General features: G+C 46.4%; 1 protein-coding gene across 1 annotated transcript in view; it reads right to left on the bottom strand.

The window, feature by feature from the left end:
- LONRF2 (LON peptidase N-terminal domain and ring finger 2) overlaps positions 1-25,168 on the bottom strand; it is an 882,740-nt gene that overhangs the window by 219,186 nt on the left and 638,386 nt on the right. The window contains exon 9 of the mRNA XM_069636696.1: positions 14,326-14,484. Coding sequence (XP_069492797.1) covers positions 14,326-14,484 — 159 coding nt within the window. The remainder of the gene's footprint in view (positions 1-14,325; positions 14,485-25,168) is intronic.

Below are 25,168 nucleotides of genomic sequence, written 5' to 3' on the forward strand. Positions count from 1 at the left end.
AAGAATCTTCTGTGAGCTGGGAACATTGAAATAGGAAAATAGGCATCTTTCATATCCAGTGTTGCCATGTAATCCCCCTTTTTAAGTAGCGGGATTACCTCTTGTAGCGTAGTCATGCAGAACCTTTGTGGCTTGACATACTTGTTTGCAGGGCGTAAATCTAATACTGGGCGCATTGTTAAATCTTTCTTTGGCACAAGGAAGTATGTTGAATAAATACCCCGGTTTATCTGGTTGGCCGGGGCGACTTCGATGGCATCCTTTATTAGAAGTGTGGCTATCTCCTCGAGAAGGATACGCTGGTGTTCTTCTGAGTGGATCTTCTGTCGTGGGGGGTGGTCGTTGGAGCAGTTCTATACAGTATCCGCCTGCTACTGTGGACAGCACCCATCTGTCTGAGGCGATTCCCTCCCATGCGCGGGTGAAACTGGAAATGCGTCGTCCTACTGGGGAGGCATGGAAGGCACCTGAAGTGGAATGTCACTGCTGCTTCTGCGATGGTGTGCCACCTCGAGAGGGGTTGCCCCTTCCGCGATCACGACCTCTGCGTTGTCCTCTGGGATAGCCCTGGGAGGATTGACCTGGACTACTTCCCCATGAGGAGCCCTGGTTCTGATTGTAGCTGGATCCCCGTTGAAAACCTTGGCTGCGAAAATGGCAAAAATTGCCATTCTCCCTCTGGCTGGAAGGCTTGTTGGCGAGTTGACCCAACAATTTATGCGTGTCATATTCATCCTTCGCCGTTTTAAGGACGTCTTCGACGGCTTTACCGAAGAGCATGTTCGGTTCAACAGGCATGTTTATTAGAGTGGCCTGCGTCTCAGGCCTGGACCCTGACTGGCATAGCCACGCATGCCTCTTAATAACAGTACCCTGAGCAATAATTCTTCCGGTATTGCCCGCTGCGTCAAAGTTGGTCTTCAGTAAACAACTGGACACCGCCCTCCCATCTGCAGCCACTTGTGCTAGCTGGGACTTCAGTGGCACTGGGGCAGACTAAAGTAAAGCCGACACTTCTTCCCACTTGTGGCAGATGTAGCTGGCTAAAAGTGTTGCATTGTTCGCAATTCTGGTTTGATAAATCGCAGAGGAGGAAACATTCCTACCAATAGCGTAAATTCTTTTGCTTTATCGGGTGGGGCTTCCGAGGAAGCAAGGGGGGGGCACTCTTTTTCTAGTTGTGGTCACAACTAATGAGTCTGGCCTCAGCTGCCCTCTAATATGATAGGTCTGAAGGGGCGGGTTTAAATAAACTACACGTGGGTATACAGCCCGTGTAAGGTTAGGGGCTTCTAATGACGGTAGTATTCTACACTGTACTGACTTCAGTAGCAGAATAAACTGTGCCACCATTTTCTGGTTTCCAAGGATTTGCTCCGCAAAGTCCTTGTCCTCCTGTACCTCTTGAGTGTCAATCTGAAAGTGCTCAGCCGCCTTGGCTAGCATCTCATTAAGAAGGGGCTGATTATCAATCGGAGAGTCAACAATAGGGGCCTTTTGGTCAATTGGAGAGTCTATATTGTACATATTGGCCTCTGGCTCAGCCTCTTGGCCTTCATCATCCCCATAATAAGGGTCTGCTGTCTCCTCATCGAATTGAGGGTCAGCTGTCTCTATAAAAAGAGATCTTCATTTTTGGACTCTGCTCTAGGTCATAGAGGTCTGACTGTACTCTGTAAAGGAACCTCTGTACGAGACCTTTTAGAAGGGGGGAAAGTAGGTAAAACAGGCTGAAGCTTTAGATCCGCAGAGTGCCGAGGTCAGGAGGCCGGAGGTGTGTGGGGGGGGAGTGGGGGTAGTGAAAACTCTGGAAGTATGCAGGGTCTTTTTTGTAGAAATTGGCCATAAAGGTCATTCTTTTCATCACCCAGTCGATGTCCTGAGAAGACCATTCTTTAGAATTTGGAATTACTAAAGGTTGAGAAGGAAGTCTTAAATCCTCATCTGTGGGAGGTGTTACCTTAGATTTTTGTTTCTCCTTATGAGATGAGGGCCTAGATTCTTTAGGTTTTTCTATGGGCCTACATTCCCTTGGTTTGTCTGAGTGTTTTTTTCCCTGTGAGGTGTCCAAGGTCTTTTTCCTGTGTTCCTTCCCCCTTCCCTGGGGTCCAGAGACATGTTTATCAGACTTTTTGAGGCCTACTGGTTGAATTGACGCAGAGGGTCGAATTTCAGATGTGGGGGCCGAGGCTTCGTCTGTGGACAAGAGGCCTTTGGTAGGAGTTTTACGGACGACACCCTTGCCGTCTTTCAACGGTTGGGCCATGAGCGAGTGCCCAGAGGACAGGGACTCAACGGATCTTTCCCTGGGTGCCGATCGTTGTCGATCACTCGACCCATGTGTCGAATCTCGACTTGAGGTTGTGTGTTTAATGGTGGGTGTACTTGTAGTGCCTCTGCCGCCAGGTGTAGTCCCCATAACATGGCCACCGGCCTGTCCTCTGGGTCGAGCTGCCTAGCATAGTGGGCCCAGCGTTTTGTGGAGCGGTCCTTTAACGTCTTCGGCTTCAAGAGCCTACACGCTCGACAAGACGTTTTATATGTCTGTCTACCCATGGGAATTTACAGTTGCACTTCGGTCAGAACTTAAATGGGGTTTTGTCCATAACTACGGACTATGGCAGCTGGGCGAAAAAAAAGTATAGGAATGGGGGCATATACATTTCCTAAAACAACCTCCCCCTCTCTCCCTACTGTCTGGGCCGAGGCCTGGGGCGGCCTTCCAAGGTCGACGGTCCGTCACGGTAGTCTTCGAAGGGCAGAAATTTGTCTTCACCGGCATTGTGTTTCAGAAGTCAGTGAAGAGAAGGATAGAAAGAAATACTATTGTTAATTTGAAATAAGTCAATGGCTTTATGCCGAAAGACAAACTCTGCTTTTACACGTCTGTCTAGAATGGTGGAAAAAAACAATCTGAGGGACCTCGACGCGTGAGGGATCATCGGTACAGTGGACGTCACATTAGGGATAGTATTACTGGCACGCCCTGTCGTCCCTTTTTGGGTTTCAAGAACATCTGTAATACTCTGCAGCTTCCACTAGATGTCGGCCTATGGACAGCATGTGATCTAAGCAGATTCCACAAGCCTCAGAAATTAGGATATATATGATACATTACTCACCGTAATCGTATTTCTGATGCTTGTATCTGCTTAGATTCACATGCTGTGGATAGGCCGATATCTAGTGGAAATATTTCAAAAGCTGCAGAGTATTACAGTTTGTTTTTTGAAACTCGAAAATGGGCGTCGACACAGGGCGTGCCAGTAATACTATCCCGAGTGTGACGTCCACTGTACCCATGATCCCTCACGCGTCTTGGACCCTCAGATTGTATTTTTTCTGACATGAGGTAGCATGAGGAGTAGCGCGAGTACAGATAATCCAAGCAGATAGATAAGACTACAAGCATCCATGCGCCTTCCCTCAGAGGGGAGGAAGGGTGGGTCGCATGTGAATCTAAGCAGATACAAACATCAGAAATACGATTACGGTGAGTAATGTAGATTAGCAAGCAGTGTTAGAAGAAGGTGGGATGTGAGAAGGGTCATGAGCAAATAAATGTCTTAAAACCGCTTGTCCCACTTGAGTATCTGTCTTGGAATGGGTGTCAATGCAGTAGTGCTGAGTAAAGGTGTGAATAGAGCTCCAAGTAGCTGCTTTGCAAATGGTGCCAAGGGGTACATTTGCAATGAAAGCCAGAGTGGCCCCAATGCCTCTAGCAGAGTGGGCTCTTGGCGTGAAAGGCAGAGTTTTGTCAGAAAGAGAGTAACACAACTGGATACAGTTGACAATCCACTTGGAGATGGCACCTTTAGAGACGCAATCTCCCTCTCTGCCTGTAGCTACCGAGACAAACAGCTGATCTGTTTTCCTTAGCGGTCTGGTCTTGTTTACATAGTAGAGGACTGCCCTACGCACATCTAGTGTGTGTAGTTTCACTTCAGCCGAGCTTTGTGGGTCTTGGAAGAAAGCCGGAAGCTCGATGGACTGGTTCACATGGAATTTAGAAATAAACTTAGGTGAGAACCTAGGGTGTGTACTTAAAACCAGTTTATCTTTATGAACTGTAAAGAATGGATCCTGCACTGAGAGCCTGAATATCACTGACCCTTCTTATAGATGTTATTGCTACTAAAAAGGCTGTCTTATAAGTCAGGTGTTTGAGACTGCTTTTATGCATGGGTTCGAATGGGGGGCCCATGCGTTTAGATAGCACCACGTTAACGTCCCATCCTGGTGGTGGGTTTGAAATAGGAGGGTGAAGTCTCTTTACTCCTTCCATGAAAGCTTGAACCACAGGTATCTTCCACCACGACACCTTGTTACGGGATGTGGTGTATGCTGACAGTGCTGCCAGGTGTACCTTCAGAGAGTTAAATACCAGTCCTGCATCCAGCAGGTGGAGCATGTATGTGACAATTGTGGAAGGATGCAATCAACTGGGTTGACTTGCTTATTCTGGCACCAGATAACGAATCGTTTCCATTTGTCAAAGTAGCAGTGCCTCGTGTTTGGCTACCTAGATTCCTTTAGGATGTCCATACACCTCTGAGATAATCTGAGATGTCCGAACTCTATGACCTCAGGAGCCATGCTGCTAGGTTCATTGAGTTGGGTTGACGATGCACTGTTTGACCTTGGTGCTGGGACAGTAGGTTGTACCAGCCCGGGAGTCTGATGGGTTCACACACCGCTAGTCTGCGTAGGTGTGGAAACCACGGTTGTCTCGCCCACATGGGAGCAACTAGGACAAGCGTCATTGACTCTCTGTTCATCTTGTTGACCACCTTCCTGATGAGGTGTTGGTGGAAAAGCGTACGCAAACATCCCTGACCAGTTCATCCACATGGCGTTCCCCTGGGAGTCTGGCTGGGGGAACCTGGATGCAAATCCTGCGCACTGTCTGTTTTGCTTGTGGCGAATAGGTCTATAGTGGGGAAACCCCACTGAGAGAAGATATCTTCTACGATTTCTCTGTGTAGACACCATTCGTGTTCCTCTGGGAGGAGATCTCTGCTCAAAGCCTCCGCCAGAGAATTCAGTTCCCCTGGAACATGTTGAGATGACAGGAAGATCTTCCATCTGAGTGCCCATATCCAGATTTTCTGGGCAAGCTTGGACAGATTTGGCGAACAAGTCCCTCCCTGCTTGTTTATGTAAAACATGGCTGTAGTGCTGTCCGTCCGGATCTGCACTAACATATTCAGCAGGTAGGTCTCGAATGCTTGAAGAGCTCTGAATACTGCCAGAAGCTCTAGCAGGTTGATGTGATTCTTGGCCACTGAGTGAGACCAGAGACCCTGAGCTGTGTGATGGAGGAGGTGAGCTCCCCACCCTGTCAGGCATGCATCGGTTGTGACTACCGCCTGTATCTCGGGATCGTAAAAGGGTTTCCCCTTGGACAGATATTCTCTTGTCCACCAGTGAAGGCTTTATACCAGTGTTGGCGAAACGACCACTAGATCGTCCCACTGACCACTTGCCTGAGACCACTGTTTCGCCAACCATTCCTGCATGGGACGCATGCGCGCGTGGGGGACCAAGTAAATACATGACGCCATCATGCCTAGCAAACGCATTGCTTTGCGTACCGTTATTTGGCGACCGGCCTGATATTGCGGAATTTGCAGCAGTATATTCAGAATTCCTTCCTCTGATGGAAAGGTCAACCCCTCCTGCGTGTCTAGGATAGCTCCTAGGAACTGTTTGGAGGTGCTTGGCACCAGACTTTACTTCTTCTCGTTTATTGAGAAGCCTAATTCGAAGAGGAGGTTGATCGTCCTTTGAATGTTTGTTCTGCAAATTACTAGGGTCTCCCCCGTGATGAGCCAGTCGTCCAGGTAAGGGTACACCGGGATTGCCTCCCTGCGTAGGTGTGCTGCCGCCACCACCTTGGTGAATACCCTTAGAGCCGAGGATATCCCGAAGGGCATTACCTTGAACTGGTAGTGCTGACTGCCCACCTTGAAGCGCAAGTACTTTCTGTGCACTGGGAACATGGAAATATGAAAATAGGCATCTTTCATGTCCAATGTTGCCATGTAATCCCCCTTTTTTTTTGCGCCAACCTTTTTTTTGGAACTGAAATGGCACTTCTTGCAGTGTCCCCATGCTGAATTGCACTCAAATATAGAGATAGGTCAGTGGGATTCATTGAAAATCTTTCTTCCACTGCAGTAACCTGGACAAGAGTGCTATTGAATAAACTGTGCCGCAACAAAACAAAAAAAAGCAGAGGAGCCCTGTTGTGAATGTGAAGAGATAATATAGACAAAATATAGACAAAAAAACGCAGGTCTCAGAAGGGCAAACAACCACCCCATGGAATTTTACTGCTTAAAGCATGTGCTCCTGGTTTTAACCATGGTGAGGGCTAAAGAGAAGCAAATGGAATTTGGGCTGTGTCGGGAAGCATGTATGATATGAAGGGTTATTTATAAGATGCTTAATACCCAGAGGTTTCTAAGCGTGGACCCAGGGATCGAATCAGTTTTGCTCGTGGCGTTTTTCTGCCAAGGCGAGCACGTTGCCGCTGAGCTATCCTCCCGAGACAATGTCAGAGTGTCACAAAAGAGTCCACAAAACGCACAAGCACTAGAAGCAAAGGTCACAGTTTTATTAAAGATCAGGGAATTGGCAGAATGCCCATCAGGGGATATAAAACTAAAAGCGGGACGGGTTAAACAATACGATGTATCCCCTTGTAGGACCTATGATCCCAAAACTAAGGCTGACACCCTGATCTAGAAACTGAAAGTCCAGGATAGTATCCAATAAAGTCACTCACAGTTATTGTACCAGGGCACCTCTTGGATTTGGTATGGAATCGTCCCCCACTTGAAGTCCGAAAAAAGTAATATTTCATAAAAACTGAAAACTTTAATGTTCCAAATGGAAAGTCATTCTGGATAGAAGATTTCTGATTGTGGTTTGGGTTGAGCACTGAAACCTTTTGGTAGTAGTTTCCCATGCATCATAAAAGAAAAGAAAGCATAGTAGCCCCTCTGCATCTCCGGATGAGGATATTTGGAAATTGTGGAAGCTTGAGCCTTATTGTTAGGCAAGATTGAATGCAGTACCCTGTGGGAGACTGCACCAGCCTTGTACTCTTGGCAATAGGTAACCCAACCTCTGTACTACACAAGTTGGTAGAGTGACTGAGCAGCCAGGCTCATCTCAAGAGGGGTCAATGTGAGCTGTAGGGTTGCAACATAGAGTTTCACAGTGACACGTATCAAAATACAACTTACACTCAAGGTTTCTTGATTAAACAATGATTTATTAATTTAACAGTTTTAAAATAAACCTTTAGAAGGGAGAAAATATGTAACACTTAAATATACTTCAAAATACACACTCAGTTTCAAAAAATCAGTAGATGCCATTTTGGGACGGCACACAGACATTTTCTACACCCTGAGGAGACTTCAATAACTAGGACATTGATATATCACTGGTACATTAAGAGCAATACTGAGTTTGGTGTCAAAAAGGAAAGGGTTAGGGAAGGAAACAATAGTTAACAAGTTTCTCAAACAGGTAAGCACATTTAATCCCCCCAATGTAATGTAGATTAACCCTTTCCCAGCTATACAAGTAAAGAATGTATGACTTTTTGTAGGGACGGATCAAAACACAAAGTCAGAGGTTAGAATAGTCTTCAGGGAGATAGGACAGCCAATGTCAATTGAACAAAGTCTAGGGGAGCTGAGGCACTTCTTGAAGGTAAGTATAAAGTCTTGCACAATGTTATGAGAGTTTTTTTTTTTTAACAAAAGGAATCACGGTTGGGCCACAAGCTCAGAGGCTTGTGATGGGCAAAGCTGCAAGCAACTCTGCAAAAAGCAGCAAATACAAGTCTCAACTGAAAGGAAGCAAGCTACACAACAAGAGGTAAGTGCCCTTTAGTTCACAGTACCTTAGGTCTGAAGAAATTGGTCCCCGCTGACTTATATTCCTGTTGTAGTATGGCAGATCCTGTTCCTGGGCCTCAGTCATGGGGCCAAGAGGGAGGACGTCTTGCACCCATTCGAAGGTCAGCGGCAGCAATGGGCAAAGTTCAGAGCAGCAGCACTTTGCAGTTTCAGCTTCTCGAAAATAGCACCACAGTGGTTCTTGGACACCTTGTGGACTTTTCTTGCTTGTGGGGTCCAGCACTCTGTTGAGGGGACTCGGGCTTGGTCAGCCCTGCTTCGAGGGAGTCCAGAGGGTCTTCCTGGAGCTTGGGTCTGGCTTAAAAACGATGCACTCAATTCTGGTGTTCCTGTCCCCTGGCACTCGGCAGCAGCAATGGAAGTACAGCCAGCAAAAAGGATTTCCAGTCCAGTTCGTCTTGGGGTCGATTGGTCCCACCAACCCAAGGGGAGAAGTAGTCCTTTGCAGGGCTTCTCTAGTCGAGGCAAATTCGGAGCTTCGGCACTGCAGCAGGGCTTCACTGGGCAAACCAATGGTCCAGCAGTTGCAGCAAGCTTCTCTTCAAAGTTTTTCTTCGGATTCCTTCCTCCAGTGGTTGACTCCTCCCTTCCTTGCAAAATACCTCACCTTTATTAATTCACAGCCTGTCGCTCCCACAGCAGGGTGGCGGTCCTCCAAGTACAGCCAGCAGGCCAATCACCTTTGGGTGCATTCCTGTAATCAAGGACACTAAGCACAGGGAGTTTCGGGAACCTCCATCGCTTCCTGCCCTGCCAGACACACTGGAGCGAGAGGCAGGCTTCACCAGTGAACCCTGCCGAAGACAAAATGAACAAAGGGACCAAACCTGGTTTGGCACACAGTAAATCTCAAGAAGGGCCTTTGCAACAAGAAATGGTGAAAATAGAAGACCAGGCCATTTTGACAAAATGGGCACCGATCGGTGCTATACTGCAGCTGCAAACGCACAATGGTAGGAAAAAGTAAAGCACTGCCACCAGCCATTAATTGGAGAAAAGGTAACCTAAAAATGTTACATGAGAAAGTAGACAAAGGGGATACTAAGTAACCTCTCCAGCACCCTATGTAAGATAGGGTGTGCTGAGTCTACAAAGTTACAGAAGGTAAGTAAGTCAATTTCAGTTTATGGCTCTTGGAAACAGTAGTTTAACCAAGAGAAGGTATTTAAACTTTTGGGCAATCTAAAGGACTTCCCTGTGCCACTGCACTGAAGGTGCTTTGTGTCACAACGCAAAAAGACGATGCCTATGGAGTTTGTCAGACTCCAAAACCAAAAGAAAAACAGTCTTCAAATCAAAGAAAATACAGGAGAGAGGGAAAAAGATCTCACTCTCTCCAGGATAAAAATTAGAAGTCCTAAAGTCCAGCAATAGAGCTGGGGGTCTCGAAGGTAGAAGGGAATTACCACATTTCTAAGAATTCTCCCTTACACCTATGCTTGTAGCCATATTAGAATCAGCCACAGGGGTTATGGCAGATTTCTGTGGTGCATTGCGACTGCCTGGTTTGTTCAGAGTTGGCTCTCCTCTCGGATCGTGTGTAAAAGATTGGAAGCTGCAGTTCTCAAATACAAACCCGGAGCTAGCAACGTATTCCTGTCTCTGCCATATGCTTGTCTACGTAGCCTGGTCCACAACTAAAAATGATGGGTTGTGTCCCTTGGAGCACACAGTGCCATGACTTCCGCTCAGTGCTTGGATTCAAAGATTTTGTTGTGGTTCGGCAGTGTGTTTCTTTTTCTCATCAGTTTCCTGTGTGTCCGTTTCAACGCAACTATTGAGTGTCCTGCAAATATGTGTAGGAAGCATATGCCCCAGAGCTCCCCCAGCGTTCCCCCAATACGGACTTACTTGACAGTACTGGAAGGACAGCAGGAGAACTGGGGGTTGCATCACAGATGAGGTGGCTTTCAAGAGTTTCTCTTTTCTGGTAATGCTGCAACAACTTCTTCACAGGAGGATAAGTGACAGGTGGTACGATTATCAAAAGACTATCACCATTAGGTGAAGAGAGAGGGGGAAAGAAATCGGGGACATTGTGGCTAATAAAAAAAAGAACGGTGTTAGGTAAGAATTTCATATCCTTGATAAATCTTCCTGACCTTTGGCAATCCCAGAACATTTTGCTTTGTAAAGCTAACTATTTTACCTTGTTCCTAGGTTAAGGGGAATCTTTTTCCCCCTCATCTAGTCTTTTACTCTTTATGGGTGACCTTTTTGTTTGGTTTGTTTGTTTATTTTATTTCTATAGCGCTCCGGACCCGGGAGCATAAGGGCGCTTAGTACAGGTTACAAGGCACAGTACATGGTAATAAGCAGAAATACTAAAACAAATTGAACAACAGTTATATACAGGAAATATAGGCAGTGGCGGTGATAGCACCCAATAATGACATGAATGAGGCATAAACAGTAAGTACAGTTTATAGCTAGGTCTAACTTCAAGGTTGACTTTGTCAGAAGCCACCCAATGGCAAGTTTCCTGGACGAATGGAAGGATTTGGATGATTTGATATTCAGTGGCAGGGTGTTCCAGAGTTGGGAGGCGAGGACAGTAAAGCTCGAGCCTCCAGCTCTTTTAGAGGTAAATCTAGGTACTATGAGACATAAGGTATTGGAAGATCTTGTGGTTCTGATGGAGGATTTCATGGTAAGTTCGTTAGTCAGGTAGGGGGGGTGCTAGATAGTTGAGAGCTTTGTAAGTGAGGCAGAGTGTTGTATGTCTCTCTTATAGTGTATGGTTGAAGTTATAGTTTCCTACAACTTTTGGGCTTAGGCATGGTCTCCCCTATGGGCTCTCCTGTTAATTACCTGTTCATGTATTTGTATTTTGTATTTTATTGAATTTATATAGCGTTTTAATCCAACTGAACTACAGTTCCCAAGTAGTACAGAGATTTTCATCCCCCTTTACATTTTATATAGTGAGCCATCACACCCCAAGTTATGTGGAGTGCTGGGGGATACAATGTATTCACTGTCTTACTTACCTGTAACATTTTTGTTACAATTGCAAGCTTGCTTAAATGACTGGTGGCAGAGGTTTTACCTTCATGACCTTTAGTCATTTTTACTTGCAAGCTGTTAATTCAGCCTTGGTAATGCACAGAAGGGCCAACATTTTTCTAAAATGTTGGACTCCTTTTTTCGCCATTTCTTGCTTGCTTGTAGTTTGAGGCATTCCCCTGCCATTCTAGGCTGGAAGGACCTCAGTGGGAGTTTTGTCCTCTGCAGGAATCTTTTGTATTCCCTGCAAGGCTCCACTTTCTGAGAAGGCAGGACGTGAGGGAGGAATCCAAAACTCTGCAACCCTTTGTTTTGCACCTTGCCTGAAAGGAGCCCAGTCTCAATGTGGGCTGACCGTCCCGATTTAACCGCCAAACCGCCCCTTTCTTTAAAATGCAGGGAGAGATTGCAGAAGTTGTGCTGTAGTTCTTGTTCAATACTCAGAACCTGGAAGCTAAAATTCGAGCACTGAAGCTGAAACCGAAAAGGACGACGAAGAAACTACGGCCGTAGCGATTTCCAGGGACTGGAGAGCCTGCCGTGTAACCCGAGCCTGCTGTAACCCCTTCCTTCCAATCGACCTAGGTGTCCTGAAAACGACAACCCAGAATCTGGTGGGATCAACGAGACGCATGAAGACATACATTATGAGCCATCCCACGTCCTGCTGAGACCTTGCAGGGCTGTAGTACCCCAATACCCTGGGACCTCGAGCCATTGTGTGGTGCATGGTCTTCCGAATCGAGCTGACATTTTGATGGGCTCCTGCTGGCTCTCCAGAGACACGATTTAAGTCTTTGAAGTCCCCCTCACCACAGTGCTGGACTAGATTAGAGACGAGACTCCGACTAGCAAAATATTCAGTCTTCTCCTGGCTCCTGAAAAGGGAGCCAAAACCACAGAGCGGCATCCAGCCACAAATACACTTGCCTGGAGCCTTCCCCATTGATCCCTGCTGCAAAATCCCTTCCCAAGTCCTGTCTTCTTGACAAAGGAATCCATCAACCGGGTTTTTGGCAGCAGATCCTCAAGTTCTCCTGCTGCAACTCTTCTTCTGTGCTGAGGTACTGTGTTGGCTGCAGTATTTACTCACCTTAAGCCTTTTGTGATTCCGGTGTAGGTTTGGGGTGTTTGTGATTGGGAGTCCTCTCATCCAGTTCACCGATGCCCACTGCTGGAATCCTCCTAGGTTGACTTCACAGAGGTCCCTGGACCCTAACTAACTTTTAACGTGAAATACTTACTTGTTTGAAGAGACTTTCTCAGGAACTCCGACTTTCCCTGCCACTGGACCCTATCTCACTCTGCCTACAGTTGGCTCCTAGATCACAAGGGCCCCTCTTCTGCCTCTCAGAGAACTCGTGCAATAGACTAGGGAAGGACTGGATAAGAAAAGGATTCTGTCTTGAGAAGTATAGCAAGTGATTAAAAGTTAGTTACTTGTGAAAGGGGTGGTTGGTAACTGTCCCACAGAGGGAGCAGTTACAAAAGTTCTTACTTACATTGAATGTGTTCTGCCATTCTGAAAAGTATATGTAAGGTTATTTTACTCACCTGTGAATTGGTTATGCCTCTTTCCCAAAAGTAATGCTGTTGGCTTCACTTAACTATTTATTTCAGAATATTAGTGTATAAGTTTACTAACTGCTTCAAATGACCTGCTGTATAGCCTGTCTAAAACAAATCTGCCTTGGGTTTTACTTAGCTTGAATAGCTGTGTGCAATTCTTGATGAGTATTGTAGGTTTTACTTACCTTGGTCTGCATGGTGCCATCCTAAATGAGTGTAGACAGTTATTGCTTACCTTAGTCTGTGTTCCACTGATCTGGAAAGCACCTGTAATCATACATTACATACTTGGGTTTTACCTGCCTTGAATAGTTGTGTGCCATTCATAAAAAGTGTTCTGTAGATTTAACTGACCATGGTCTGCCTGGTGCAATCCTAAATTAGTGTAGACGGTTATTTCTTACCTTAGTCTGTGTTCCACTGATCTGGAAAGCAACTGTAATTGTATATTACACAATAAGGTCTTACTTACCTGGTATAACTTATCCTAAATGTATTTATATATTTATACTGTTCGATTAATTTGTGTTCCACTATTCAGAAAGGTATCCTGGTGACGGGGTTGGTTTACTAAGTGATTCCTTAACTGAGCGTCGCTACATGACTGACAGGGTCTACTACTCTTGACTTACTGTAAAGTAATCTAGAAGTAACTGATGGTTTTACACTCCATGAATAGGTGTGTCCTATACTAAACGTGTTTGATAAGGTCTGACTTCCCGAGAAATTGTTAGTTTTCTGAACATGGTCTATGGTCTGTGTACTTTACAATCACTGTGTTGCGTTTGTATAATTGTATCTATAGTACTTATTTCCCCAACATTCCCCTTGGCCTACTTGTATTTAAATAAACTCTTTATTTTTATAATACATGGTGTTTCAGAGTTTCTATGGACCATATGCATGCTACAATTTCTTTGTACCAAACTACAGCCCTCTCTCCCTCCTAAGATAAGCCTGGCTGCTCTCTCTACGTGACTGACCAAATACTCAGGCAGTACAGCCTTATAGTAAGAGTGGAGTTTTGTACTGTCTCAGTTATATGGTTTTACTATGCCCTTAGTTCGACTTCAGAAAAACTGTCCTAACAACTGAAAAGAGTTGTTTACTTTCCTTCCCTTAAATTCCAATCACTTATCAGTGTTAGAATAAATAATGTGTTTATCTCGCATGTATCTAATATTCTGTTACCCAGTGTACAACTAATCGGATGACTTGCTGTTTTGGAAATAAATGGCACGTATTTGTAAATCCGTTGGCAAACCAATGTGCTATTGGTATATTGGCGTTCAACAAAATACTAGAAACGGATTGTGCAAAATTAGCAGTCAACAAACATTTCGGCTGGAGCCTGGATCTGAGCTGAAACAGTAGGCGTTTACATTTTAGCCCAATTGCACTACAATAGTCCTTCACTTATTTTTATTTCTGCCAATACTCTGGATGACAAATTACAGTTCCTAGCTCAGAAAATGAGAAGAGCCATGTTCTTCTAATTAACAGGCTTCAATATCTGCATTTCTTGTACGCCCTAACAAAACAGCACTATCAAATCCACAGTTATAACAGAGAACTTGCCCATTACCAAACACTTTGACTTATTGTTCACTTTATGGAAGCGAACCAATTCATACACCAGTAATCCCTCGTTTGTAGTTCTGGATCATGTACCTAAAGTGCGCTAAATGTATATTGAAGATGCCCGATATGAATCAAACAAGTAACAGCCACTCACTGCTTATGCAGAACGTCACTTTGGACAATTAATGTAGAAGGCTCAAATAACAGACAAGACAAGGATTCAGTTTCTTACCCTTTTAGTTCATCAGAAATGCACATTCCAAACTGTTTGGTACCAGTTTCCATGCTTCGCCTTATCATAAGCCGATACCGAGGTTCAAAGACATGTAGAGGGCAGGGGATTGTTGGAAATGCCATGGTGCATACAAAAATGGGAACATCCTTTGTAAGGCTGCCAAATAAAAAGAAAGTACATTTAAGGTTCTTTGTTTGCAAACATCTATTAAATGTCAAGTATATAAATTGCTATCTTCGAAGGATCTCCTGTGTTCATAATCTAAGAGTGGAAGCAAAACTGGGGTTTGAGATGATTTTTTCTTCTTTTTCTTCTCTTCTGGACTCAATCTTGTGACCAGGTTTGTAATTTTATGAAGCTTGTTTATTTCTGATTGTATTGCACACTTTATTGGTGAAAATAAAAAAATGATAATCTAGGGTTACTTTAACTTGGATTTATATTTACAAGCATTGGAAGGGAAGAAAGGGTGCTTAGGATAAGACAATTAGCAATAATGGGAAGATGTAGAGAGAAGGTATTCTAAATTAGTACAGAATGTAATAGGTATTACATTGGGACAAAGGGAGTTCAATTTTGGAGGTGTGTGAGGTATATTGAGAATGGACTTAATGGAAGCTGGGAACACTTGGTCATAAAGCCTTTTTTTCCAATAATCAAATCAGAGAACCAGGTCACAGCCTAATGGTGGAATCCTAAACTGCTCCTTGAAAATATATACACTGGCAAAAAATGTAGGCGGGATATGAGCCAGCTACCTCACAGGCACATTTGTCATCACCACCATGCACATTCCTCTACTGCATGTCCAGCTCAGTGTCAACAAGTCACCATCTACTCCATCAGTTCAAAGTGACAAATGATAACTAGTCAAAGAACAAAAGATTACACCACAACTCAAAAATTCCCTCATTCCTTCACCAGGGCCTCACACATACAGTACCACTTTTTGTGGAAACAGATTACAAAGCAGACACGCAACAGCAAAACAGGCACATGCTAGACTTCAAAGGAACATGTTGAGAATTACAGTTTGGTCAAAGGAACTGGAATAACTTGCAGCAGGTGTGCAAAATAATGTGTGGTTCGATTACCTGTAATCTTCCCTGAACAGTCCTTTTTCTCATTCCAGTCTTCACATAATGAGGCATAAAACAGACACCCGCTGCTGCTTAAAACGTTTTGTGTCTGCCCTCTCACGCCACTCTCTTCTTTGAGGGAGAGATATAAATACAAGGTCACCTCATAGCCCAGCTACATACTCCAGCAGTTAATCTCCTATACAATATCTTCACTTGCGAAGGTGGGCATGAAGTAGGACTGGGGGACTCCATAATGGCGTTTACCGATTAAATCGAGGCATTACTTCCTCTGCCCTATTTCTCATTCAAGGACTCATTTACCAGTCTGGACACTCGATACCCAATATGCAAAGGAGATGGTGGCTTTGATACTCTAGCGAAGAGTGGAAGTAGCAGATTTTTTTTAATGTCCAAGGATACAAGCAATAAAGAAGCTCACTTACAGGGAAACAGTTCTATTAACACACACTGACAACCCTACTTGCATCAAGGGGGAGAATGGTGCGGGATACCTCCCCTCTTATCCATAATCACATGCATGCCAACTAGTCCAGTCCTGGTTTTAACTTTGCATTCTGGGACTTTATTATCCATTACTTTTGGGAGGTGATATCGCAGTCCTGGTTTTTACTTTGCACTATAGAACTTGTAGTCCTGGAATAATAATGTGCATATCATTTAGTCCCAGAATGCAAAGTTAAAAGGAGGACTCGACTAGAGTCTCCCGAATGGAATAGACAATGCTATTAATCAAATGTATGTAATCAATAAAATGAGGATAAACAAGTGCCTCAAGGAGTTAGAAAATAAAAACATTGGAACAAAAAGTGATGATCAGCGCATCGTGCCCTCAAGAACAAGATGTTGGTAAGGAGGGGCACATATCAAGGACCCCACACTCAAAACTAAAGTCACAGCCACCAAGAAGAGACATGTAGGATAGGAGGTTGATGGATATTAGTGAGATTTTTACACAGACTATTGAGAAATGCACAACCATTTAACAGAAATGCATGAGACTGGAGTCTCTGCCTGCTCTGCCGAGCTCCGGCCATTAACACCTTGGCCATCTTCCCGACACTGGCGAGGGCTGCCATGAGGTAGGCCCAGTGGGACGGTGTGTGTTGAGCATACTTTTGCAACCTGAGCATTTTTTTTTTTTTGCATGCTGCCTTAATTCTCAAAGATGGCAGCTGCAGTGTAATCTGCATCCATGGCTTCCCAATTACTTGAATTGCCAATCAAGGGAGTCAGCAGGTGACGGAGCCGCCTCCCTCGAAGCCCCACACTAGGCCCCTGTCTGGCCATGGCCAACTGGCCGGGTCCCCCCGCATTTCTTCCCACTGCGTCATTTTCCGCTGCCAGTGAGGAATATCTATAACTGTGCACCCTTCTGCAGCCCAGCGCTCTAGCACTGGGCTAGCAGGTAAGTGCGGCCTCCAGAATACCTTCTCTCATCATTGCGGCTGGCCTTCAGCTCGCGCTTACATCCCTGCATCACTTGCAGACCTCTTCTGTGGGTCTTCACTCAACTCTGACTTAACACTCCCACTAAAGTTCCTCCTATCCATTCTATCCCACCTCTGAGTCACCACCCTATCTCCTTCCACCTGGTCTTGGTTTACCCAGCGATGCCCAATTTTTAAAGTGTGCAGCTGTAATCAATTCTGGGCACTTTGGCCCCTTCACATACTTTTGCTGCTGCTTGAAACTGAGGCTGTCCTCACCATTCATGAACGCTACCGCATGGTGCCCCTGCGACCCCGGATTGTGACCGATATTGTGACCATGCAACAACAGCTGCTTTTTTCCATTTTCCCCGTTTATGCGTTCATGGTTATTCTGCACAAGCTGCTGCCTTTTGCTTTTTGTCTACATGCATGTAATTTCTCTCTAGCGGCTGGTTACTCACAAGCGCTCCTACATTACTGCATTTCTGCACATTTGTTTGAATTTCAAATCTGCCTATCATGATGTTTAGTGGTTTGTTTTTAAGACCCACTTTCACCTGCGCACTGGAGCCCTAATAATGTCGCTTGCAGAATCAGCTCGAGTATATCAAGCAATAAATGAGAAGTCTTGTCACTTGGGTTGGAGTTTAACAGTGATTTATTACACACAAAACCCAACACCGGTTTCAACCCGTCAGGGGTCTTTATCAAGGCTGTGGTGATTTAAACATGGTGGGGTATACATTATTGTATTGTGAGGGATTACCCATGAGTAGGCCGGGTGAGTAGTGACTCATGTGCCAATGTGATGGAAGATTGTGATGTTTTGATATTCCAGTTGCGAGCAACATGGTGATTGGCATGGCATGCACAGTGAATGATATATGGTATTTATAACACGCCTATGCACAAGTGTTTCAATGCACAGCGAGGCAAAGGAGGGGGAACAGAGGGAAGACAAAGACAAGGATCTTACTAGGCCAGGTGACATTGAGATCACACAAGTGCAAGGGAGGACGGAAAGGGAAAAGTGCGTGGGGAACAAGGGGGCAGTGCAATACATGGGATCAACAGTAAAAAATAATAAATAAAAACAATAGGTAAAAAGTGCAGCCAGATTGTGGCAGGGGTAAGTGCAGACATCAAGTGTCAAGAGCTAGTAGGGGACTGTAGGGATACAGAAACAACAACCAAGTGCAGGGGTTGCCTGGGAGGCAGTGCAGGTGTGTAACTGGCGGGGTAGGGGACCTGGGCCAGAGATCAGAGGGTAGCCATGTAACCAGTGCAGTTTACAGTCAGGAGTTCAGCGGGGGAGAGGAGGAGAGAAAGCAGAAGCAAAGAGGAAGGTCTTGAGTTGCTTCTGGAACCGGAGATGGTTCTCAAGTTTCAGAGAGGCAGGGAGGCTGTTCCAGAGGGAGGCCCCAGCCGAGCAACTCGTTGCTTGGAGAAGTGACTGACCATGAGGGAATTGGAGGCGGATGAGCGAAGAGCTCGAGAAGGAAGATATTTAGGAAGCATGAGTTGAAGGTAATGAGGCCTCAGGCCCCAGAAGGCCTTGTGGACAATGCAGAGGGTTTTGAACTTAATCCTCGCAGCCACTGGGAGCCAGTGCAGTGATTTTAGTCCTGGAGAGATACGATCCCTCGGCTTGAGGCCAAGGACAAGTCTCGCAGTCCTGTTCTGGATGAGTTGCAGAGGGCGCAGAGTAGAATCAGGCAGATTTAGAAAGAGGCTGTTGCAGTAGTCCAGCCTAGAGAGACCCAGAGTTCTGGAGACAGTGAGCTTCTGGGGGAAGGAGAGGAAAGGAAGACTACCTCCGAGGCGGTGCAGCTGGTAGTGTGACTTCTTAGAGATGTCAGAGATGTGAGGAGAGAAGGAGAGTGTGGAGTCGAAGATGACTCAGAGGTTTTTAGCCTCGCAGGTGGGAGCAGAAAGAGGGCCAAGAGAGGCCAGCCAGAGAGCAACAGGAAGGGACGGAGCAGGTGTGCTGATGAGGAGAATCTCAGTCTTATTGGCATTAAGGCAGAGATCATTGGTGGCACACCACTCCTGGATAGCGGACAGACAGTCCGAGATGAGAGACGGAGAAGAGGTGGCAAAAGGGAGCCTGAAAATGAGCAGAGTGTCATTGGCATAGCTTTGAAAGTTGGGGCAGAGAGCGGCAAAGCGGTGGGCAAGAAGGGCCAGGTATTGGTTGAACAGCCAGGGAGAGAGGTTAGACCCCTGGGGAACACCACAGATAGAGATGAGAAAGGACCCAAGTTGGACCTGGGAGGGTCGATCGAATAGGAAAGTGGTAAACCAAGTTAGGGCCTGATTGGTGATCGCCAGGTTATCACAGAGACGGTTGAGCAGGATAGCATGGTTGACCATGTCAAAGGCAGAAGAGAGATCAAGTAGGGTAAGGCCACATGGGGTATTGGAATCAAGGTTGGGGAGCAAGTCTTCATGGAGGTTCAGGAGGGCAGTTCCGTGCTTCTGGCAGCTCTGAAGCCAGACTGATGGTCATGGAGACAACCAACCAATTCAGTGTGAAGATTAAGGTGGGACATGGCCAGCTTTTCCAGGAGTTTCCCAAGGAAAGGGTGATAGAGATTCGGCGGTAGTTAGCCAGGCAGGAGGGTCGGTTGAGGGTTTCTTATGAAGAGGGTGCCCAAGGGAGTGCTTCAGGGAAGACTCCAGTGGTGAAGGACTAGTTGCAGAAGTCAGCCCAAGCAGGAGCCAGGGTGTCAATGTGGTCCTTGGTGGTTTTTAGAGGAACAGGGGATAACCTGTTTTGATGAGACTTTCATAGATCAGACTTGTCTACAAACCTTGTCTGGGGAAAACAAGGGAAAGGCAGAGAACGAGAGAGGAGAGGGGGCCACAGAAGGGCCAGAGGAAGAGCAGGGAATAGAGGAAGAGAGAGGACAGGATGTCCTGAGTTTGTGAGATGAAATGAAAAGCCAGGGCCGTGCAGAGGGCCTCAGAGGGGACAGGAGAGGTAGAGACTGCAGCAGGATTGGCCAGCTCCTTGCAGATTTTTAAAGCGTTCGGCCGAGCTGTAGGATGCTGCAGAGACGCTGGCTTGTTATGAGGGTTCTCTTCTTGGTGCGCACAGAGCCAGTATTGCCTTTGGAGCAGGTGGCAGGATGTACAGAAAGCACGCCATTGCCAATGTGGTGACAACTATTGGCATAGTATACATGTTTTATTGTGACAAAACAGTTGTGCGCAGAAAGAAAAATGTTAGTTGTGGGATGCAATGGGGGAAGGATACTGGGCTGGATGGAGCCAATGAGCGGTATTGGAAGTTCGATGTGGTGTCTTACCGTGCGTTTGGGAGCAATTGGTGGTACATGTAGAGTGCTGAGTTCCGGCTTGGGGGGCTCTGCGGAGTACCAATCTGTGGGGTAAAACACATGCAGTGGTTGGTAGGGTATCCAAATGGTCCACATGTGCTGGGCTATTAAAGTGGGGAGCCTTGTAGCCTGGTTGGCTTAATGGAGCTCAATGGTTGGGATGGTGTGGTTGAGGGACACTGATCGCCCTGTTGGTGTTAAGGATGGCGTGGGAGGGGTTGGTGGGGGGGTGACAAAAATAGGCAAGCGCTTAACAGTTTGGAAATGTTTATCCACCAGGGAGGGGCATTGTAGGTTGGTGGGGTCCAAGGATATGCTGTAGCCTGGTGTGCCTGTGTAGGGGACACAAACGGACCGCAAAGGATTAGAGCAGGTGCCTTTGTTTTTGCCCGGGTAACGGGGTATTGGTGGTACCCCCACTGACCAAATTAGTCTGGGCATGGGGGGCAGGGGTTGATTTTGTATGTGTGGCACTTTTGTCTGGTAATTGTGGGGGTGCAGGTGGTGTGCAGCGAGAAGGGGCCAAGGTCCTGGAGTAGTGGAGGGTTAACAGGGCAGGGGCGGGAGAGCCCTGCCCTGATGGGTAGTATTGGTTAAGGGACTGCAGTAGTTTATGCATGATTGTAGCATAGATACGTGTGGTGATACATTGGACAGTGGCTGGGCGGGGATAAGCGATGGCAGTGCGCAAAGCTGCGATCAACACAAAACAACCTGCGTCCTGTCAGGGGAGAGGTGGCAAGTTAAGACCTCAAATGGTCATTTTATTTTTTGGTAAATAATTGCTTTTCTCCCGTGCACCATTAAAATAAATCCTGCCCACGAGACAGAACGCCTTCCCATTATTGACCCCAATATCGCTCTTTTCGTTAACATTTTAGGTCGCTTTGTATAAAAGGGTGATATCGACACCGAAACACAAACTTTAAATCCTCCGCCTGGGCACCTTTTTGCAGAAATTCAACCCATTGAATCGCCAGGAACTTGCTCACAACCATCTTCCTTTTTTAAAAATAAATACATTCAAAATAGGATTGAAAACCTTTTAAGTGCTGGCTTTAGACCTATATTAAAGCACCAGCCACTTTGAGGCAATCTCCAAGTAATTTAAAATGCAGGCATGTATGTCATGTTTTAAAATGCTGTTAAACTGAAAGTAGACAATTGAAATAAATCAGACCCATGCAAGGCATTTTTACGATGTTCCTGCATATGACAATGCGGAATTGCGGAACCATCCTCTCCCCAATATGTTTTTATTTTAGCATTTTTTTGTTCTATTAGTAGTTTTGCTGTGTTTTCCAAGAGCAACAAACTACTTGATCAACCTCCAGGGAGTTCGAGAAGTAAGCAATGTCTTGGGAGGATAGCTCGTGCAGCAAGTTCTCAGGTCTGACATGGGACCTGAACATCCTATGGTTAAGCGGTGCTGCAGCTATTATTGAAGTGATTTAAAGTGGGAGAGTCCTGCATGAACATCCTCCTCCCCATAGCTCTCCTCCACCAACACTGGCTGACAACTCCCTGCACCTTCCCTGCAGTAAGTGAGCATTACCCCACGCAGCATAATGGCGGAGATGCAGTATAAGATAGTCCACATGAGGGGCGATATGGATGCACAGCAGTAATTTGTATGCAACGCTCTGATGAAAAGCAGGGGTCTTCCTGTCCCGAAGAAGACGGTGACTTGGGCTAAACCGCTAAAACCAGTCGACTTTACAATCAGGCACCATGCTGTGCGCTTTAATATAGCACAAACTGCTGGTGCTAGGCCAATCTGGATAACACGGGGGAATTTGTTTGTAGGTTCCCTTCAGTGTTCCATGCATGAAGAATGGTGTTCCCAAGTCTTTGATTTCTATGTGGGCTGGCTGGACTGGAGCTTGCTCTCTGGTTACTTTGGTAACCTAGCGAATGCAGATTTGAACGGGAATCCGCTAAACCTGACTGGTCAAAGAAGCCCTTAAGGGATTGTTGCCTCTGGCTTCCAGCACCCCTAAACCGTCTCAGTAATTTGTCATCCACCTGCAATACTCTTCCACTCAGTTTAATAGTTTATCGAAAATGTATTTGATTGGCTTTAAAAACACTCAACCATACTTCTTTTAAGGATTTGTCATGAGCTGTACTTTGCAATACTTTCTCACTCGGTTTAAGTCCAATTTATTTGTTGTTTAATAAAGTTTTAAAGCTATACTCTCCCATTAATGCTGCCTATTTTGATCTTTTTGGTACAACTATGATTGACTCAATTCTAAGGCCGCCACAGCTCTCTGCTGCTCCGCTGCAGTCAAACTCCTTCTCTGGACGCCCTCCACCCACCAAGAATGGGTTTGTCAACACCAACGAACTAAAGAACCTTGCATCCATAATGATGGGCATCACAGAAACCTGCAACCAGCATTCGCATGCCCTAAACCATTCCCAGTATGCTGACTGGCCTTCGCCGGCCGAAATACCGGACACACCCCGGAGCCAGGAGACGACGCCGGCCACATTCAAAGGCCATGTCCTAAGGCTGCCACAGCTCTCTGCCGCTACGCTGCAGTAGAACAAGTTACTCTTACCTGGTAACGTTCTTTCGATGGGATGGTCCGACAACGTATTCCATATCTATGATAGGTAATCACCACAGCTGTGCTGCTTAGGAACATTTGCGGCGTCTGCGTCGATGACGTTGATACACTGTCATCGAGGACCTCCGTCGAGCCGACGTCACCAGATGTTATAAGTAGGACGCACGACGCCCGTAGCCTCAGTTGTAGTTTTTTCCGCCAACGTGTGGCACCAATCTTCTGCCAGTATGACCACAGAAAGCCTTGCGGAAACGTAAGCGGCAATCGCATAAGAAATTCTGTAGCGGGGCAGGTAGGGAGGGAGCGATATGGAATACGTCATCGGACCACCCCATCGAAAGAACGTTACCAGGTAAGAGAGTAACTTGTTCTTCGAGGGGATTGGGTCCTCAGACGTATTCCATATCTATGACAAACTCCCAAAGCAGTACCAACGTATGGAGGAGGGAAAAGAATTTAGAATTTAGAATATAGAAATTAGAATATAGAAATTTAGAATGCCCAATTAAATTGCAGAGTAAAGGACCGCCTTGCCAAAGGCCAGATCCTGCCCATGGATAGAATCTAGGGAGTAGTGTCTTACCAAAGTATGGACCGAAGCCCATGTGGCTGCTTCACAGATGTTACGAATAGGAAAACCCCTCTGCAGGGCAGTAGAGGCAGCCATACCCCTAATAGAAAGGGCCTGTAAGCCTACCGGAGGGTCCTTACCCGCCAAGTGGTAACATTCAGAAATTACCAAGATAATCCATCTAGACAAAGCCTGCTTAGTAACAGCTTGTCCCAACCGCCTTACAGCCAACCTATAAAGAGCTGATCGTCCACTCTGACCCGGGACATGCGTGAAATGTAGAAACTTAAAGCTCTCCTAGGATCCAACCTATGGAGCCTCTCGTCTTCCTTACCAGGATGCGGAGGAGGATAAAACGCTGGAAGAATGACCTTCTGGCTTAAATGAAATTCCGACACCACTTTCGGAAGAAAGGAAGGACGAACCCTAAGGACAACCATGTCCTTCGGAAACACCGTGAAGGGTGGTTTAACAGAAAGTGCCTGCAACTCACTCTGCGAGCGGAAGTAACCGCAACTAAAAATACAGTTTTAAGGGTTAACAGTCTCAAAAGACAAGAATGTAAAGGCTCAAATGGAGCAGCCATTAGGAATTTCAGAACAAGTTTCAAATCCCAACCGGGCACCTGGAAAGGTGACGGTGGAAACACATTATTGAGCCCTTTCAGAAACTGAGAAATTAAAGGAATTTTGAAATAAGAACACTCCTCAGACGAGCGCTTAAATATGGACAGCGCCACCAGGTAACCTTTAATGGTACCCACTTGCAGGCCCTTGTGGGCTAACGAAAGCAAAAAAGACAGAACCACAGGAATGTCACATGAAAAAAGGATCCACATTCTTAACCCTGCACCAGTCGCAGAACTTACGGCAACGGTACAGGGACTTTGTTGCAGACTGTCTGGCCGAAAGCAACACCTCCATCACGTCTTCAGGGAGGTCCCAATCCTTATACCTCAACCATTCAGAAGCCAAGTGTGAAGGTTGAGGGATCTGACCTCTGGATGGAGAACCTGACCCCCCTCCCGTGAGAGCAGATCGTCTCGGTAGGGAAGACGGCGTGGCGGGCAGCTAGACAAGTCAAGAAGGTCCGGATACCACGCTCTCCGGGCCCATGCCGGAGCAATGAGGATCATCTGGGAACCGAACCTCCGCAGCACTTGCAGGATGACGGGGACTGGAGGAAACGCGTACAGCAGTGGGAAGGACCACTCCACCACAAACGCGTCCCCTAAGGCTCTGGGAGGAAATTCCAGTGAGCAGAACCTTTCGCACTTCCGGTTGACACTGGAAGCGAAGAGATCCGCTTGTGGGGTCTCCCAAAGGGCGAAGATCTCCAGGAGAATCTCCTGAGCCAACTACCACTCGTGAGAGAGCGCGCTCTGCCTACTCAGAGCTTCCGCCGTCTTGTTTTTGTCTCCGGCCAGATGAACTGCTGAGATCGAAATTTCCTGCTGGATGTCCCAGAACCAGAGCTGCATCGCCTCCCTGCACAGAGGAAGTGACCCTGACCCCCCCCCCCCCCTTTTGTTGAGGTAGTGCATGGCCACTGTGTTGTCCGTCAGAATCAGGACATTCTTTCCTTGCAAAGTTGGCAGAAAAGCCTTCAGGGCAAGCCCGACGGCCCTCCGCTCCAACAGATTGATATGGAGTCTGGACTCCGACGGAGACCAACGACCTCTGACTGTCAACTCGTTGGCATGAGCTCCCCATCCCGTGAGGGATACGTCCGTCACGATCGTCACCTCCGGCCAGCGTAGCCAAAATGGAGCCCCCCTCATCAGATTGCCTTCGACGGCCCACCACAGAAGATCCTGGGC

This window comes from Ambystoma mexicanum, chromosome 7p (assembly GCF_040938575.1).
Source record: "Ambystoma mexicanum isolate Mex_15411 chromosome 7p, UKY_AmexF1_1, whole genome shotgun sequence".
Classification (NCBI taxonomy): Eukaryota; Metazoa; Chordata; class Amphibia; order Caudata; family Ambystomatidae; genus Ambystoma; species Ambystoma mexicanum.